General features: G+C 40.4%; 1 protein-coding gene across 1 annotated transcript in view; it reads right to left on the bottom strand.

The window, feature by feature from the left end:
• ryr2a (ryanodine receptor 2a (cardiac)) overlaps positions 1–14,718 on the bottom strand; it is a 64,346-nt gene that overhangs the window by 27,820 nt on the left and 21,808 nt on the right. Inside the window, exons 13-33 of the mRNA XM_055150557.1 lie at positions 13,733–13,916; positions 13,520–13,655; positions 13,126–13,221; positions 12,916–13,034; positions 12,424–12,557; positions 9,054–9,295; positions 8,580–8,772; positions 8,153–8,357; positions 7,973–8,077; positions 7,794–7,897; positions 7,629–7,712; positions 7,231–7,390; positions 6,641–6,796; positions 6,466–6,561; positions 6,286–6,390; positions 2,285–2,459; positions 1,665–1,873; positions 1,208–1,384; positions 838–983; positions 649–766; positions 37–197 (exon numbers count right to left, since the gene is read on the bottom strand). Coding sequence (XP_055006532.1) covers positions 37–197; positions 649–766; positions 838–983; positions 1,208–1,384; positions 1,665–1,873; positions 2,285–2,459; positions 6,286–6,390; positions 6,466–6,561; positions 6,641–6,796; positions 7,231–7,390; positions 7,629–7,712; positions 7,794–7,897; positions 7,973–8,077; positions 8,153–8,357; positions 8,580–8,772; positions 9,054–9,295; positions 12,424–12,557; positions 12,916–13,034; positions 13,126–13,221; positions 13,520–13,655; positions 13,733–13,916 — 3,105 coding nt within the window. The remainder of the gene's footprint in view (positions 1–36; positions 198–648; positions 767–837; positions 984–1,207; positions 1,385–1,664; positions 1,874–2,284; positions 2,460–6,285; positions 6,391–6,465; positions 6,562–6,640; positions 6,797–7,230; positions 7,391–7,628; positions 7,713–7,793; positions 7,898–7,972; positions 8,078–8,152; positions 8,358–8,579; positions 8,773–9,053; positions 9,296–12,423; positions 12,558–12,915; positions 13,035–13,125; positions 13,222–13,519; positions 13,656–13,732; positions 13,917–14,718) is intronic.

Genomic DNA, 14,718 nt, shown 5'->3' with positions numbered 1-14,718 from the left:
TGTTTGCCTCTAAAAACATAAGTGACACTGGCTCACCTCTCATGCACTTTGCCCTTCTCGTCACCCAGGGTTACAGTGACTGTGCGCACCTTCAGCAGGTCAAAGCCAGGGTCATACTGATGAAAGTCTGAGGTGACCCAGCCCACCCACACACTGCTGGGCTCCTGTCCCGGGAAGATCCTCACCGAGTAGTAGTACTGTACACAGAAGAGCACAGCAGCTATGAAATATGTCTTTGCTCCATTTTATAAGAGATTTTATAGTGCTACTTTAATTTCAAGAAATTAAAGTAGCACTATAATATAACACATTTATATCGCTCAAAGAATACACAAGGATACAAAATTTATTATTTTCTCTCATTTAATACAAAGGCAGGGCTTCCTAAACTTCTAAGGCCAAGACCGCCAAAATGACCACACAGGCATTTGCATTTTGCATTTTTTAATAAAGTTTTGTACTATTTAACTTTGAAATTATCTTGATCATCTTGTGACCCTCAGCACAATGCCTGTGCCACGAAACCCTAATTTTGGGAACTACTGGTTTAGAAAATATAAATGTTTGCGATCAGCGTTGACACAAATTTCACTGCTCAGTTGTCAACAACACTGTACATGTGTCTTATGTGCTGTAGGTGAAGCTTACAGTAGAGGCGTGCATCTCGTACTCTTCCTTGTCTTCTCTGTCCTCGGTCATCTCTTCTTCGGGCAGAGGGGTCACTGGAGGGCAACTGTTGTCCGGCTTATTCCTCTTCAGCATGAATCTGTGAGGCAGCGTAAGAGATTAGTCACCAGACACAATGCCCTGTCTGCTTCAGTGAGGAATGGTCAACACCTCTGCTTGAGCTTGGAGGGCTTCTCTTGGGTGTAATCTTTGTGGTTGTTGAACTCATCTCTCTCAGGACCGTTGGGACCACTGTAGCTATGTGACGTCTTCATCAGAACCTCAAAATCTGACACGGTTTCAAAGTCCTCTAGTTCCTACAATAATCCATAAAAACATTCAAAAAAGAGACAGTGACTATATCGGCCTATCCTGGTTTCATTCTGGTTTAGTCCTTAACTAGACTTGGTTTGGTCCTTCTCTACTCCTGGTCCAAGTTTAGTATCTGGTTTAGTCACAGTTTTGATGTGGTAAATGTGCAAATATGAACGCAACATTAATCAAATTGTACAAGCCATTGCTGTAAAGCTGTTCACAGTACCTTTTTTGGTGAGAAAAAGCTGCTGTTGGTTGGACTTCTTGAGAAAGACTCTGCGCACTCTACGGGCATGCTCAACCTGTAAAACATGATGTCAGGGTTGTTGTTCTGGGACCCAAAGGACTTCTGGGTGACCTTCATACAGGGACAGGACTCTACACTCCCATTAATCCGTGTCACCTGAAAACATACATAGCAGGAACAAAATAAGTCATATATTTAGTTTCTTACTGTGTGGCGAATACTATATGTATTTCACATACAAAAGGGACTGAGACAGGTTGAGGATGAGAGGGATGAGAGATGTTGTTGTTCATATATTACTGTTGACTTATTTGTTCATGGGGGAAGTTAAAATAAAAAGCAGAGACACTCCTCTGGCCTCTTTTTTTACACAACTTTACTTTTACTGTATTGATTGTATACTGTTTGCATTGGGGGGCAGGGGTGTAGTATGTACCTCAATGTGCTGGTGGTGGGGTGGTACGGGGACAAATTGGGGCAGTCTCTTGCTCAGCCACATAGTGACGTCACGGTTCATGTTGACGGCAAATGGCTCATAACCTTCCTGCAGCCCACAGATGGTGAAGTACTTCAGCGAGCTCACATCTTTGCCAAAGTTCATACGGCCCACCTGACAGACCCCCAGACTACACACAGGGATAAAGCCTGGAAGAGCATGCAATGGGAAAATATGTAATTGTCTGAATCCACTTAAACTTAGGGGTGGAAAGTAATAAATCCTTATGTTTCTGTAGATGTTTCTGAGCATGTTTTTTGTCAATGTTAATGTGCGTGTCATTGAGAGTACTTTTAGCAAGTATTTGTATTTAGAACAATTAATAGAAGTTACTGAGTCCATAATGTCATAATTCACAACTGCATTGCCTGCAAATTTTGTATAAAAGCGTGATATAAAATGCTTCTAATAAATGTGTGAAAAAGTAACTACTACTTAGAGTAGAATTTTTCATGTGAACTTTTTACTTTTACAATATTTGACAGCAGTACTTGTACTTATAATAGAGTGCATATTAGCCATGTAACTGTAGTTTTAATTTTCAGGACTGAAAAACTTACCATCTCCAACTTCAAAGTCTTTGAAGGCCAGCTCTGAGCCCGAGTCGTCCAGCATGACTTCTCCATTGAGAGTGAACATCATGGTGTGTTCATTGAGGTCTACCATACAGCCTACCACATCTCCAGTCTGCCAGGCCCGCCCAAAGTGCTCGTTACCCTGGTGCCAGCGCTGAACCTGCAAACATTGTGTCACTCTATTACCATATTATAAAAGAAATTGGTTAAAGGTGCACTATGTAAAAAGTGGGGGGATTCGCCATCAGGGGGATGTTGCTATGCCTGAAATGTGCCACAGTAAGGCTAGCAGCAGCTGGCCGCTGGGCTTTCTTCACCAGTAATGCAGTGTTGATGGTCAGGAGAGGTCCTCACTGATGTGCACCCCTAGGAATTTAGCACTGCTCACTCTCTTCATAGCAGCACCCTCAATGGTCAGTGGTGGATGTTGGGTGTGGCCTCTGGAAGTCAACAACAATCTCCTTAGTCTTGTCGACATTCAGCTCCAGGTTGTTGTCTCTCCACCACGTGGTCAGAAGGTCTACCTTTTTCCTGTGGTGGATCTCGTCACCCTTGGTGATGAGACCCATCAGAATTGTGTCATCCACAAACTTCACAAGGTGGTTGGTGCTGTAGGTTGTTGTGCAGTCATGTGTCAGCAGGGTAAAGAGGAGAGGACAGAGCACTCAGCCTTGGGGAACCCCCGTGCTCAGAGTGATGGTGCCTGAAGTAATGTTTCCAACACGTACTGCTTGTGGTCTCTGGCTGAGGAAGTCTAGCAGCCAGTTGCAAAGGGAGGTGCTGAGACCCCGCTTGTGAAGTTTGCCGATGAGATCTTGTGGTATTATGGTGCTGAATGCTGACCTGAAGTCTATGAACAGCCCAAGCAAATTCAGAATTGTTAAATTCATGGTGTTGGAGTTATTGTGAGTAAAGTGAAGAAAAGTAAGATATGTTTCAACATAGTCAAAAGTTATTTCAACTATGACAGTGCTGTAGAGAAAAATAAGACGTTGTTTATTCATAGTGTTGACTTAAACCCTCACTCTCTCCTCGGGGTCACATTGACTCGAAGATTTATTTATTTTTCCTTCACGCTCTTTTGGGGCAGGTCAATCAGACCCAAAAAATAATTTTCAAATAAATTCTCGCCAGGCGAGAAAATATTTTTTTGGATCTGATTGACTCTTATACTCCGACGTAACCCTTCCCAAGAGAGCGGGAAGGGGAAAAAAAATCTCCTCAGGGTCAGAACGTGAGGAATAAAATGAGTAGCTGTTGATTCACAGTGTTAGCGTCAAACACTTATAAAGTGTCTATTGTGATTATTACACTACATCAGTGTTGGACTTTTGTAACGTTTCCAACAGGACAGCTACAGTCCAAGAGAGAAGCCACATTTCACCCTCCGAAGCTAACGGCGTTTGTTTTTCAGCAGAACCTGAAGTCAACGAGCCTCAAGTCCAACCACCTGAGCTCTCACATGCCCCGGGTCAGACACTCTGCAGTTAATTTAATTCATAAAAATACCAAATATATTTGGTATAATGCTCGTAGTAGTAAGCTAACTAACTTAGCCATGACAGTCAATGTTGCTGTCACTGATGTCCATGAAAATTGGGTAAAATAAGCCTAAACCAGGTGAGTCCGGCTCTGCCTCTGCTCCGTCTCGAGGAGACCGCAAACAGCCGATCCACGATCTCACGCAGCCTCGATCCAAACGCCCTCACATGGTCCTATCTCTGCCTGCACCCGGTACTTATTCCCCATTTCCAAACGAAAATCTAATGGCCGCGACACGGACCCCCGGTCTATACTGAAGTGAAGGACAGGTTAGCATTCGTTAGCTTAGCTCTTCCGAGTTTTCAGTGTATTCACATTTCTGTTCAAATTTCTTTTAATAATAGCTTATAAACGTGCACACGTATGTGGTGTGTTGAGGTAGGATATTGTATCAAGTGGAGAAGTTTAAAAAATTATTTGAATGAAAAGGTTAGCAGTATTCTGTAAAAATGAAATATCTTCAAGGATGATTAGTCTTGAAGGTGAAGGGGTGAAGGAAGTCCGGGCGTCCCTGCTTAAACTGCTGCCCCCCAGACCCGGCCCCGGATAAGCGGAAGAAAATGGAGGATGGATGGATATCTTACCCAATACAATGTCTTAACATGCTATTGACCTTTAGTTCAAAAGAGTAAAGATACATTCTTTTTTTAGCATTTTCTTTAGGGTGAGTGTCTTGCTGTTGGTTCACATGCATCCCCAGCTCCTAAAGGCTACAGTGGAAAGATAAAGGCTCAAGCCATTAACCATCTCGTCAGAAATTTGCAGGTATGCCATGAAATTGTTAAATGTAGAACTTAAATGTAACCTCACCTATAATTTCGTAATTGATTAATTGAATTTGGTATATGGCTAAGTAGATGCAATTTTTGCATTAATCTCATTCTATTTTCATGATTAATGGCATTTAGGTGTTTTGTTTCATGTGGGTCTTGCATTTAAAAATAATATTTTCTAAGGAGCTACATTTTTTCAAATTATACTTCAAGTTATTTATTTCAACAGTTCCTGTATACAAAAACATACAGCTCATGCAACAATATGATACATGCACCATAATATATTTACTATATATTTAATTTTTTATTTTTATTCATGTCTCATTAAATATTGCATAGCCCATTTTGCAAGGTGGCTACTTGAATATGTTATATTTTATTCTATTCTCTATTTTATTTTACAGATCAGTATGGACACATTTCTTGCTAGTTGAGCCTGGACGGCCTTTCTACCTGTGACTGAAGTGGCAAGGAAACTGAAGGAATCTGGTGAACCCTTCAAGGCACTTGGTCCTCAGATTCTCACAAACTTTACACCTGTATTCAAAGAGCTGTCTACAACATGGACGTTGGATGTGTCAAAAGAAACCCCAAGAGTGAAAGACTGACTCTTGAGGTAAAAAGTTTCTCCAATGTTAATGTTTCATAATTGGCAGGACTGCCTCTATTGTGAACATTGTTATGTTTATATAATGGAGAGAGGATCTTGTTTCAAACAGTCAGACATGCTCCTCTCATTTTTGGAGATGAGCCTGAATTCCATTCAAAACAAGATCTTGATTCATCCATCAACAGCTTGCATTGAAAAATCAACTTTAAATTAAATGACAATCATTGTGGACACAGAGAATTCCTGCTGTCAGTTGGATTTAGCAAAAATAGTATTGTGTCATATGACTTATTTAAATTGTGTTGATTGTATGATCTGCATTGTTTTAATACAAGTTAAGCTGAAATTTGAGCTGGAATTTTGTGGTGGTTTTCATTGTTTTACATTTGTGAAAGGAATTATGAACTTGAATGACCACAGCATTTACACTGTATTTAGTGAAGAAAGAGTTACTATAGAATAGTGTAACATGAAGAACACTACACTATTTGTACTTCATAAAGTGTTTAAACATAGCAATATAGAGTTATAGTTTAATCAAATCTTAATCAGTGTCAAATTCAACTATGAGAAGTGTGGTTGCATCACTTTACCAGTGTTGAGCCTTCTACACTTTGGAAAGTACAGTTTTAACTCATTTTGTTGTGGACCCCATATGACATGGTAAAAGTGTTAAAATGAACAATATACGAGTTGAATTAACACTCTTGAATTTGCTGGGTGAGAGCTGGGTGTAAGGCAAAGCAGATCGCATCCTCTGTATAACATTTAGCTCGGTATGCAAATATTATTCTATTGTAGTTTTTTATTGCTCAAAAATACCTTGAAAAATATAGATTCTTGCTGTGAGTTTAATGCCATACTATGGAAGATTTTCGGGACAACAAAATTGTGACAAGCTGATGGTGGTCCCATCACCAGAAAAGTTATTATTTTGGCAGAGACATATGCTACAAAATGGAAATAATAAAGCATCAAGAAACACTGTATTACTTATGTAGTGTACACACATGCTCATACTGCTGCTGTATTTAATAAAAGCCATAATAAAGTTGTACCTTGAACCCATCAAAGACAAAAGCCTGGTCATCGGAGCCCAGTTCTTGGTCTGGGAGGCAACCTGGTCTGGCCCAGCCTACTCTCATCTGTCCAGCAGAGAGCACCTGCACCAGGAGATAGCCTTAGGTGAGGATGGTCTCAGTGTCTTTGGTCAATATCACTATGTTACATTTCATTACCTCCAGTTCAAAGTACCACTTCCCAGCATTCACACAGTAGGTTTTCTCTGCTCTGAAGATGCGGAACCTCTCAGCTGACATGCTGCTGAGGTCAGACTGGGCTAAATGTGAAATATCAGACACATTATTAGAATTACTATAATACCATTATTATATTAAACAGAATGAGTGAGGCAGCCATACTGTGGTCCTGGTCCTGAGCCTCCAGGTTGTAGCCGTAGCCCAGCAGAGTGCGCACAGCTTCTCGAAGACTGTCCTTGTTTGATTTCTTGGTTCTTTCATCCAGCAGTACATATGGGACCAGCCGAGGGTTTCTGCGATTCTTCACATCCTAAATATGAACAGGAGGGTTTAGTTTTATATGACAATGAATATATTTATTATTTGTTCTTTTTGTTTGGGTTGACAATACAGCTGCTGATCTTCATATCATTCAGACAGTGAGCAGTCTTAGATCTACTCACTGGTAAACTATTCTAAGAGTACCTAGACTGAGAATGTTGATCTATATATTGTATGTTGTATTGCCAAGAACAGGCACAGTTCACTAGGCTAGTGACTGTAATTTCCATTGATAAACATGCGTCTTTGGGGACAGAAATGTCTGTGAAAGCGCTATATACATAAAGACTTACTTACTTACTTACTTATATTCATATTTCTATCAAAATGTCACTCATGAGCCTGTTATAGTGATATTTGCATTCATGAATCAATCAAAATAACAATCATCATATTACTATAGTTGAGTATTGGATCTGTGACCTGCTGGATGCCGTAGGTCCAGCCCTGACGTATGCGGTCTCTGGCCCAGACATTGTGAGCGTTCTCAGCCAGTTTGTCCACCATGGCCTCTTGTGTGGAGGTCAGTCTGATGTGGCTGAGGTCCAGAGGAGCTGGCTTGTACCCACTGGACAGTTCATAACTGCACACACACACCACAGTTGACAAACCTAACAAACATTGAACTAACAGGTTTTTAACACTGAAATAAATCTTGAATCTAGTGTATGCAGCCAACTGATTAACAATATTGCACACATCCACATTATAAGTCAATGTACACAGATGAACTGCTACTTATACACTTTATAAGATATTGGAATGGTTTCAAAGTACAGAAATCTTGCAGTCTGTAGTTCTATCTGCTCAGAAAAACTTACGTTGAAGACAGTTTCATGCTTCGGACCTTTTCCACAGCGTGCTCATCAGCTAGGCCAACATGGCACCCCAGAGCCAGGAGGGTCCTGTGCAAACAGACCAAAACCTCAAAGTCTATTGACATTTGTCCCATATATAAAATGTATGCAACTTAAACTAAGTCTTACTTCAAAGTCTCTAGAGACATCTGGAGGTTGTAGCTGCGCTCTTGCTCCGGGAGCTTGGAGAACTCCACTAAACAAGGATGTTGACGCTTGTTATCATCTCGTACCTTTAAACACACAACAAAACATTACAGATTTCTGCTGAGAACTAGACACATGAAACAAACACAATTTGAACTCACTGCTCCGAAAGTCCATCCCAGTTCGATCTTGTTCATAACCCACAGCTCATGGATGTTTTCTGCCAGTTTTTCACGGATTCTTTCCAAATGAGGTGGGAGTACAATCTGAAAACAAATCCATCTCATGTTATAACACTTATTATTTTTTTTTTTTTTTCATATCACTGGGGGAGTTCGTACCTGGCTGGTATCTACAGGGGTGGGAGTGAAAGCTGCTTGGCTTAATGTAACTGTAGGTCCCACCAGGTCTTGTGCAGCTGTTTGGTCAGCACTGGCTTCTAGTTTTAGCTTTTCTCGTGGCAAAACAGCTTCATAACATGGAGCATATCCAGGAGGAGGAAGGAACTTAAACTCTCCATGACGACCACCCAGGAGGAATCGAATCCTGCATGATACCATCCCATTATATATTACCATATTTCTCTTATTTTTAGTTTGTTATTTCTAAAAACAAAAACAGCAAGGACCCAAAAGTCAAACAGAAAAAGCAACAACTTACACACACAAAAACTATTCTACCACAGCCCCCTCTCCACCACCCAGTCATCCCATCATTCCAAAAATATCTCTTAATACCTTCTGATTTTATATTTAGATGAATACTCACTTGACTCCAGCCGAGAAGCTTGCCACAGGGAAAAAAAGGCCATCTGCATTGAAGTTCTCAAACATGCCTTGGACTGGCTGCCCATTGATCCTGAAGGAGATACTGGGCACGCTCAGATCGAGACAGCAGCTCACCACGTCTTCAGCCTTTAGCAGATGCTGGTTTGGAGAGCTGACTGTTCGAGCAACGCAACCTGTGCAGAAGACAAGATATAATTCCATCTGTTTCTAGTTATGCTCACAGCAGGCTGGGAGAGACTGAAGCCTATTTTTGCAATATCAGTATGAAGTAAGAGAAGTATGAAGGTTTCTATCTCTACATGGTAATATTTTAATTCTAGAGGGACTTAATATGTTGTATGAATGTCATGACACAAAATATATAATTACAAAATTAATTACACTAATTATAACACTAGAATGATATTCTAATAAGCAGTAATGAAATCTCTTCATATAGCAAATTAACTCTTACCTGACCAAAGGTGGAGCCCATCAAATCCATAGGAGTACAGGTCATCTCCCACTCCATTAGCCCCCCAGCCCTCCCCTCCACTGGGGCAGGGGCCATACCCGCTGGTGTTGGCCCAACCCACCCTAAGGTGAGTGGCCTCAGCAGTGATGAAAGCTGTGGCCTGGTCAACAATCAATTCATAATACCATTTCTTATACTGAGCTGAACCCTCACTGACCCCCAAGAAGATGTTGGGACGTATGCTGAGAAGGAGAGACAGAAGATGAAACGAGGTTTTAAATGTATTGATCCACAAAGAGAAATTACTTCAACACTGCTCACATTCTACACTGTGAGCATAATTATTAGGCAAGTTGTATTTATGAGGATTCATTTTGACACAAAATGACACAGTTATTAGGCAAAATACCCACCATGTGATTTTTATGCATATTCTCCGACTCCAGGCTATATAAACTTAGTTTTATATTTAAGCATATATGGTAATGTGTATTTCCCTAGCGAGGGAGGGTGTGGCCTAAGGAAATCAACACTCTATATCAAGGTGTGCAGAATTATTAGGCAGCTTCTTTTCCTCAGGCAAAATAAGCTAAAAAGAGATTTAACTAACTCTGAAAAGTCAAAAATTGTAAAATGTCTTTCTTGAAATTGCAAAGATATTGGGACGCACTGTTGGGCAAGTTACTTTAAAACTGTAATGTGTTATTTATTACTTGTTACTGTCATTTTAAAGTAATTCGTTACATTACTAATATTACTGCATTTAAAATGTAAGACACTACTGTTGTATTACTTTTAAGTTACTCTCACCAAAATAGCTGTGAAGATGCTGAACTTTTGCACCGTATATGAACTGAACCAGGACTAAACCAGGACTAAACCAAAACTGAACCAGAGCTGAACCCGGACTGAACCAGGACTAAACCAGGACTACACCAGAACTGAACCAGGACTACACCAGAACTGAACCAGGACTAAATCAGGACTAAACCAGAACTGAACCAGGACTACACCAGAACTGAACCAGGACTAAACAAGGACTAAACCAGAACTGAACCAGGACTACACCAGAACTGAACCAGGACTAAACTAGGTCTAAACTAGGTCTAAACCAGGACTAAACTAGGACTAAACCAGAGCTGAACCAGGACTGAACCAGGTCTAAGCCAGAACTGACCTAGGTCTAAACCAGGTCTAAACAAGGACTAATCCAGGACTAAACTAGATCTAAACCAGGACTAAACCAAGACTAAACCAGGACCAAACCAGGACTTATCTTGGACTTGAACTTGGAATCTTGGACCGCCCCTGAGGGAACCCCGAGGTCGTGAAACAGGAAGCCTGTAAGTCACGTTCAGGCGTCAGCTGTGGTTAGTCCCGTGGAGCGCGGTGTTCTGCGCCGGTCCTTTCCCGACGGTCTACACTGGCGCATCTCTGGTGTTTCACCGCTGCTGATATCGCGGTCATTTTAGCGAATTTGTATGACGAAAAAAACACCACTTCAATCCAGGTTAAAAAAGCATTGTAACGCGCGTTACTGACATTTGTACCAAGTAAAATATTACTATTTTTTCCCTGTAATGCCTGACATTACTGCGTAACAGCAAAAAGCAATGTATTACAGTAATTCGTTACTTTTATAACGCGTTACTCCCAACACCGTTGGGACGTGATCACAGAACCATCAACTGTTTTGTTCCAAATACTCAAGAGTTTAGAATGCTGAGAAAAAAAGACACAAATTAACTGCAAGAGATCTGAGAAGCATCAAAGCTACCAGGAACCCATTATCCTTCAGCGCTGTCATACTCCAAAACTGCAACTTACCTAGAGTGCCCAGAAGTACAAGGTGTTTAGTGCTCAGAGACATGGCCAAAAGTAAGGAAGGCTGAAACCTGACCACCACTGAACAAGAAACACAAGCTGAAATGTCAAGACTGGGCCAAGAAACATCTGAAGACAGATTTTTCAAAGGTTATATGGACTGATGACATGAGAATGACTCTTGACGGACCAGATGGATCATGAATATGGCTGGATCAGTAATGGGCACAGAGCTCCACTTCGACTCAGACACCAGCAAGGTGGAGGTGGGGTACTGGTATGAGCTGGTATTACTAAAGATGAGTTTGTTGGACCTTTTAGGTTTGAAGATGGACTTAAAATGAACTCCAAAGCCTACTGCCAGTTTTTAGAAGATACTTTCTTCAAGCAGTGGTACAGGGAAAAGTCTGCATCTTTCAAGAGGACCATGATTTTTATGCAGGACAATGCTCCATCACATTTATAGAAGTATTCCACTGTGTGGCTAGCCAGTAAAAGCCTTAAAGATGAAAAATAATGGTATGTCCCCCTTTCTCACCTGTCCTAAACCCTACTGAGAACTTGTGGGCCCTTCTTAAGCAGGAGATTTACAGTGAAGGAAAACAGTACACTTCTCTGAACAGCATCCGGGAGGCTGTGGCTGCTGCTGCACAAAAAGTTGATCATCAACAGATCAAGAAACTGGCCGACTCAGTGAATGGAAGGTTTATGACCATTATTGAGAAAAAGGGTGGCTATATTGGTCACTGATATATATATATATATATATATATATATATATATATATATATATATATATATATATATATATATATATATATGTATATATATATTTTTTTTTTTTTGAAATGTCAGAAATGTTTATTTGTACATTTTGAGTTGTTTACTGTTCTGACAGATGAAAATAAATTAGTGAGAATGGAAAATGTAAATTTCTCATTTAGTTGTGTAATATTTTTGCACATTAATAGTTGCTCAGTAACTGTGCACACAGATTTTCCCCTCAGAAAGTCAAAACGTCACTTTTACTTTCTTAAATATTCATGTTTGAGATTTATTAACATTTTGGGTTGACCAAGAGCACTGTAGTTGTTCAATTATAAAATAAATCTTCATAAATACAACTTGCCTAATAATTTTGCACACAGTGTACAGTATAAAAACAATTATAAAGCAGACAGAGAACTGCACATGCTCAGAAGTATGCCTGGGTGCCGTTTGGCCACAATACAAAAATTTCCAACCTTATTTTGATACTAAGGACAGTTCAGTACTCCATGTCCATCCACAATGATGATTAATATTTTTTTTTTTGACAAAATAATAGTACATTCTTGTGGTACCATGTGGTCTTATATGAGTTCTTTTATTCAGTAAAGGGCATACTTCTTCCTGTTTAGATGATTTTTCTCATTATCAATACTTTGAATTAGTCAAATTCTGAGCAATTATCATTTAGGGTCTGGGTACTGATTCCTCTGACAACCCTCATCGCTGTTTGGTGCTAGTCTGCCCATTGGGTGTCAACATGATATTATGTATGAACCTGCTGACGTGGTTGGTGAGCCTGGTCTGCAGCAGCAAGTCTCGTCCTGGGAGCAGGTTATCACAGATGAGGTGTTGGTTGGAGCGCACTGCCACACCATTACACACACAGAGAGAGCACAGCACATCCAAGACCTACAGTCACAGAGCGAAGCTGTAAGAAGACTGAGAAGGAGTGCCCGCATGACACGAACAAGATCAGCAGCTTTTTATCCGGAACATTTTGTGTGTCTTCCTTTGTCAAATGTTTTTACAAGCATTTTTCTAGACATTCATCCAATTAATTAAGTAATCTCATTTTAATGGGATGTGGCTCTATTGTAGGTAGTATACAGATACTACATGCATATGTGTGAGTCAATGTTCAGGGTATGGGAGTATCTATAATATGTGATTTTTTTTTTGACAGTAGCACTTTGAGATTTGTTTTTCAAATGTTGTCAAAAATTCTAAGTGCAAAACAAATAAAATCTATTACTATTATTATTTTTACCTTATGATTGCGTCCGTGCTTATCCAGCAGTGATATGATGGATTTAATATGGCCTTCTTTTATTATATTCAGAGCCTCAGGACTCTCCACCAACACACAGTGAAGCACCTCTAATATCCCTGAAATGATTTGAAATTATTGCATTACAGCCTGATACCACGGAGATTAAAAGTTCATCAAACAATCTATATGTGTATCTATATGACCTACCAGATGAAGCCTCCAGTCTCTCAAGCCTGCTGATGAGCCAGTCCAGTGAGCTGGAGAATTGGGCACAGTTCTTTCTGTTCCCCCTGATCAGAGCAGCTGCAGAAGAGACATTTTAGGAAGAATGAGGGAGGTGGTGAATGTGAAAGAGAGAGAGAGAGAAGAGAGAGAGAGATCAACTAATGACTGGCGTCCTTCTTTTATACAAATAAAGACTGTAATTTAATGTTAGCACCAGAGTAAAATGATGCTTTTGCATTAAGTTTTAGAAAGTAGCAGGAGGAGTGGGTGTTTGAATTTTACGCTCAAGGCAATAGTCTCATTGTTAAAAACAGTAGCTGCCCTGCATTTCATCAAAACAAATTTTACAAAGCACTATTTAAGATCACAAATGTACCCAGCAGCTCATAGAGGGAGTTGAGAATGGAGCTCCAGGCCTCTCCAGCTGCTTGTCCAACAGCTTCAGCAAAATGTGCCGCGCTATTGTAGACATGAAGGTGGTCTATACACTCTAGCACCAGGCTGATCATCCCCTGAGGGAATATCACACAATATTCACAGGTAACAACATCGGGAAAAAAATCAAGGTTTTTAAAAACAGGCAAATTACCTCCTCCTGGAAGAGGTTCTGTCGATTCTTAAGAGCTCTGAGACGATTCTGCTTGACTTCATGTTCAAGCTGCTCATCAGGGGGCTGGAAGTAGCCAATCAGGTCCTGCAGACTAAGGCTGACCGAGTCTATGGGCAGCTCTGAGCTGGAACTCTTCCCTTTTCTCCTCAGAGTGTCCAGATCCCTGTGAGACAGAAAGGCATACATTACCACATCAAATATATGGCCTGACAAAGACAGAACCTGTGTTGAAATGTAATGGCTCATTCCATAAAAGCAATAAAGGACTTTTACCTGTGCGCTGTGACCGCTTTTTAAACTTTGTAGGTAAGTTTTTATACTGCAAGTATGTTCATTTTTACTGTTAGCTACCGTTTGAGCCCTGTCCTTGAGGAGCACTTGTTAAAAAATTTTCACTAAAAGAACCCTCTGAAGCGCTCACCTTTGCTGTTTTTTTTAATCACCATTTCAAACTAAATTGGGACTAATCACAGAACTAAACGAAGATTAGAACCAGAATAAACCTAATCTATATTCTCAGACACATGCAGGTTCAGGTGCCTGTCCATTAATGTAATATTGCTTTGCACTCTGACATGGCTGAAAATTTAAGATAAGTTGATTTCTCAACATGAATCTAAGTAAAAGATATAGACTCATATACATATAGAGATTGTAAATCTAAGGTTAAATCTATTCCACTTGTTTCACCAGATAGTAGTTAAATGTTGTATTATAGCTGTTTTCACAAACCGGATAAAGAGGTTGAAGAGGAAGGCCGAGCTGCGGATGACCCTGGCAGCACGGCTCTCCTCGTGCTGAGACCGAGACAGCGTCAGCCCATCGTCCATGTGGCCCTCGTGGTGCATGATGGCCTGTACATTAAGAGATTATACTGGAATGACTCAACAACACAGTACCATTTGTGCCTACACTGCCAGTGCAAGTGTTTTGTGATATTATGTATGGAACATTTTGTCATGTAG

The sequence above is a fragment of the Boleophthalmus pectinirostris genome, unplaced genomic scaffold, assembly GCF_026225935.1.
Source record: "Boleophthalmus pectinirostris isolate CB_2022bp ecotype Guang Dong unplaced genomic scaffold, ASM2622593v1 HiC_scaffold_14, whole genome shotgun sequence".
In the NCBI taxonomy this organism is placed as follows: domain Eukaryota; kingdom Metazoa; phylum Chordata; class Actinopteri; order Gobiiformes; family Gobiidae; genus Boleophthalmus; species Boleophthalmus pectinirostris.
This window is presented reverse-complemented; position numbering and strand designations above follow the sequence as displayed.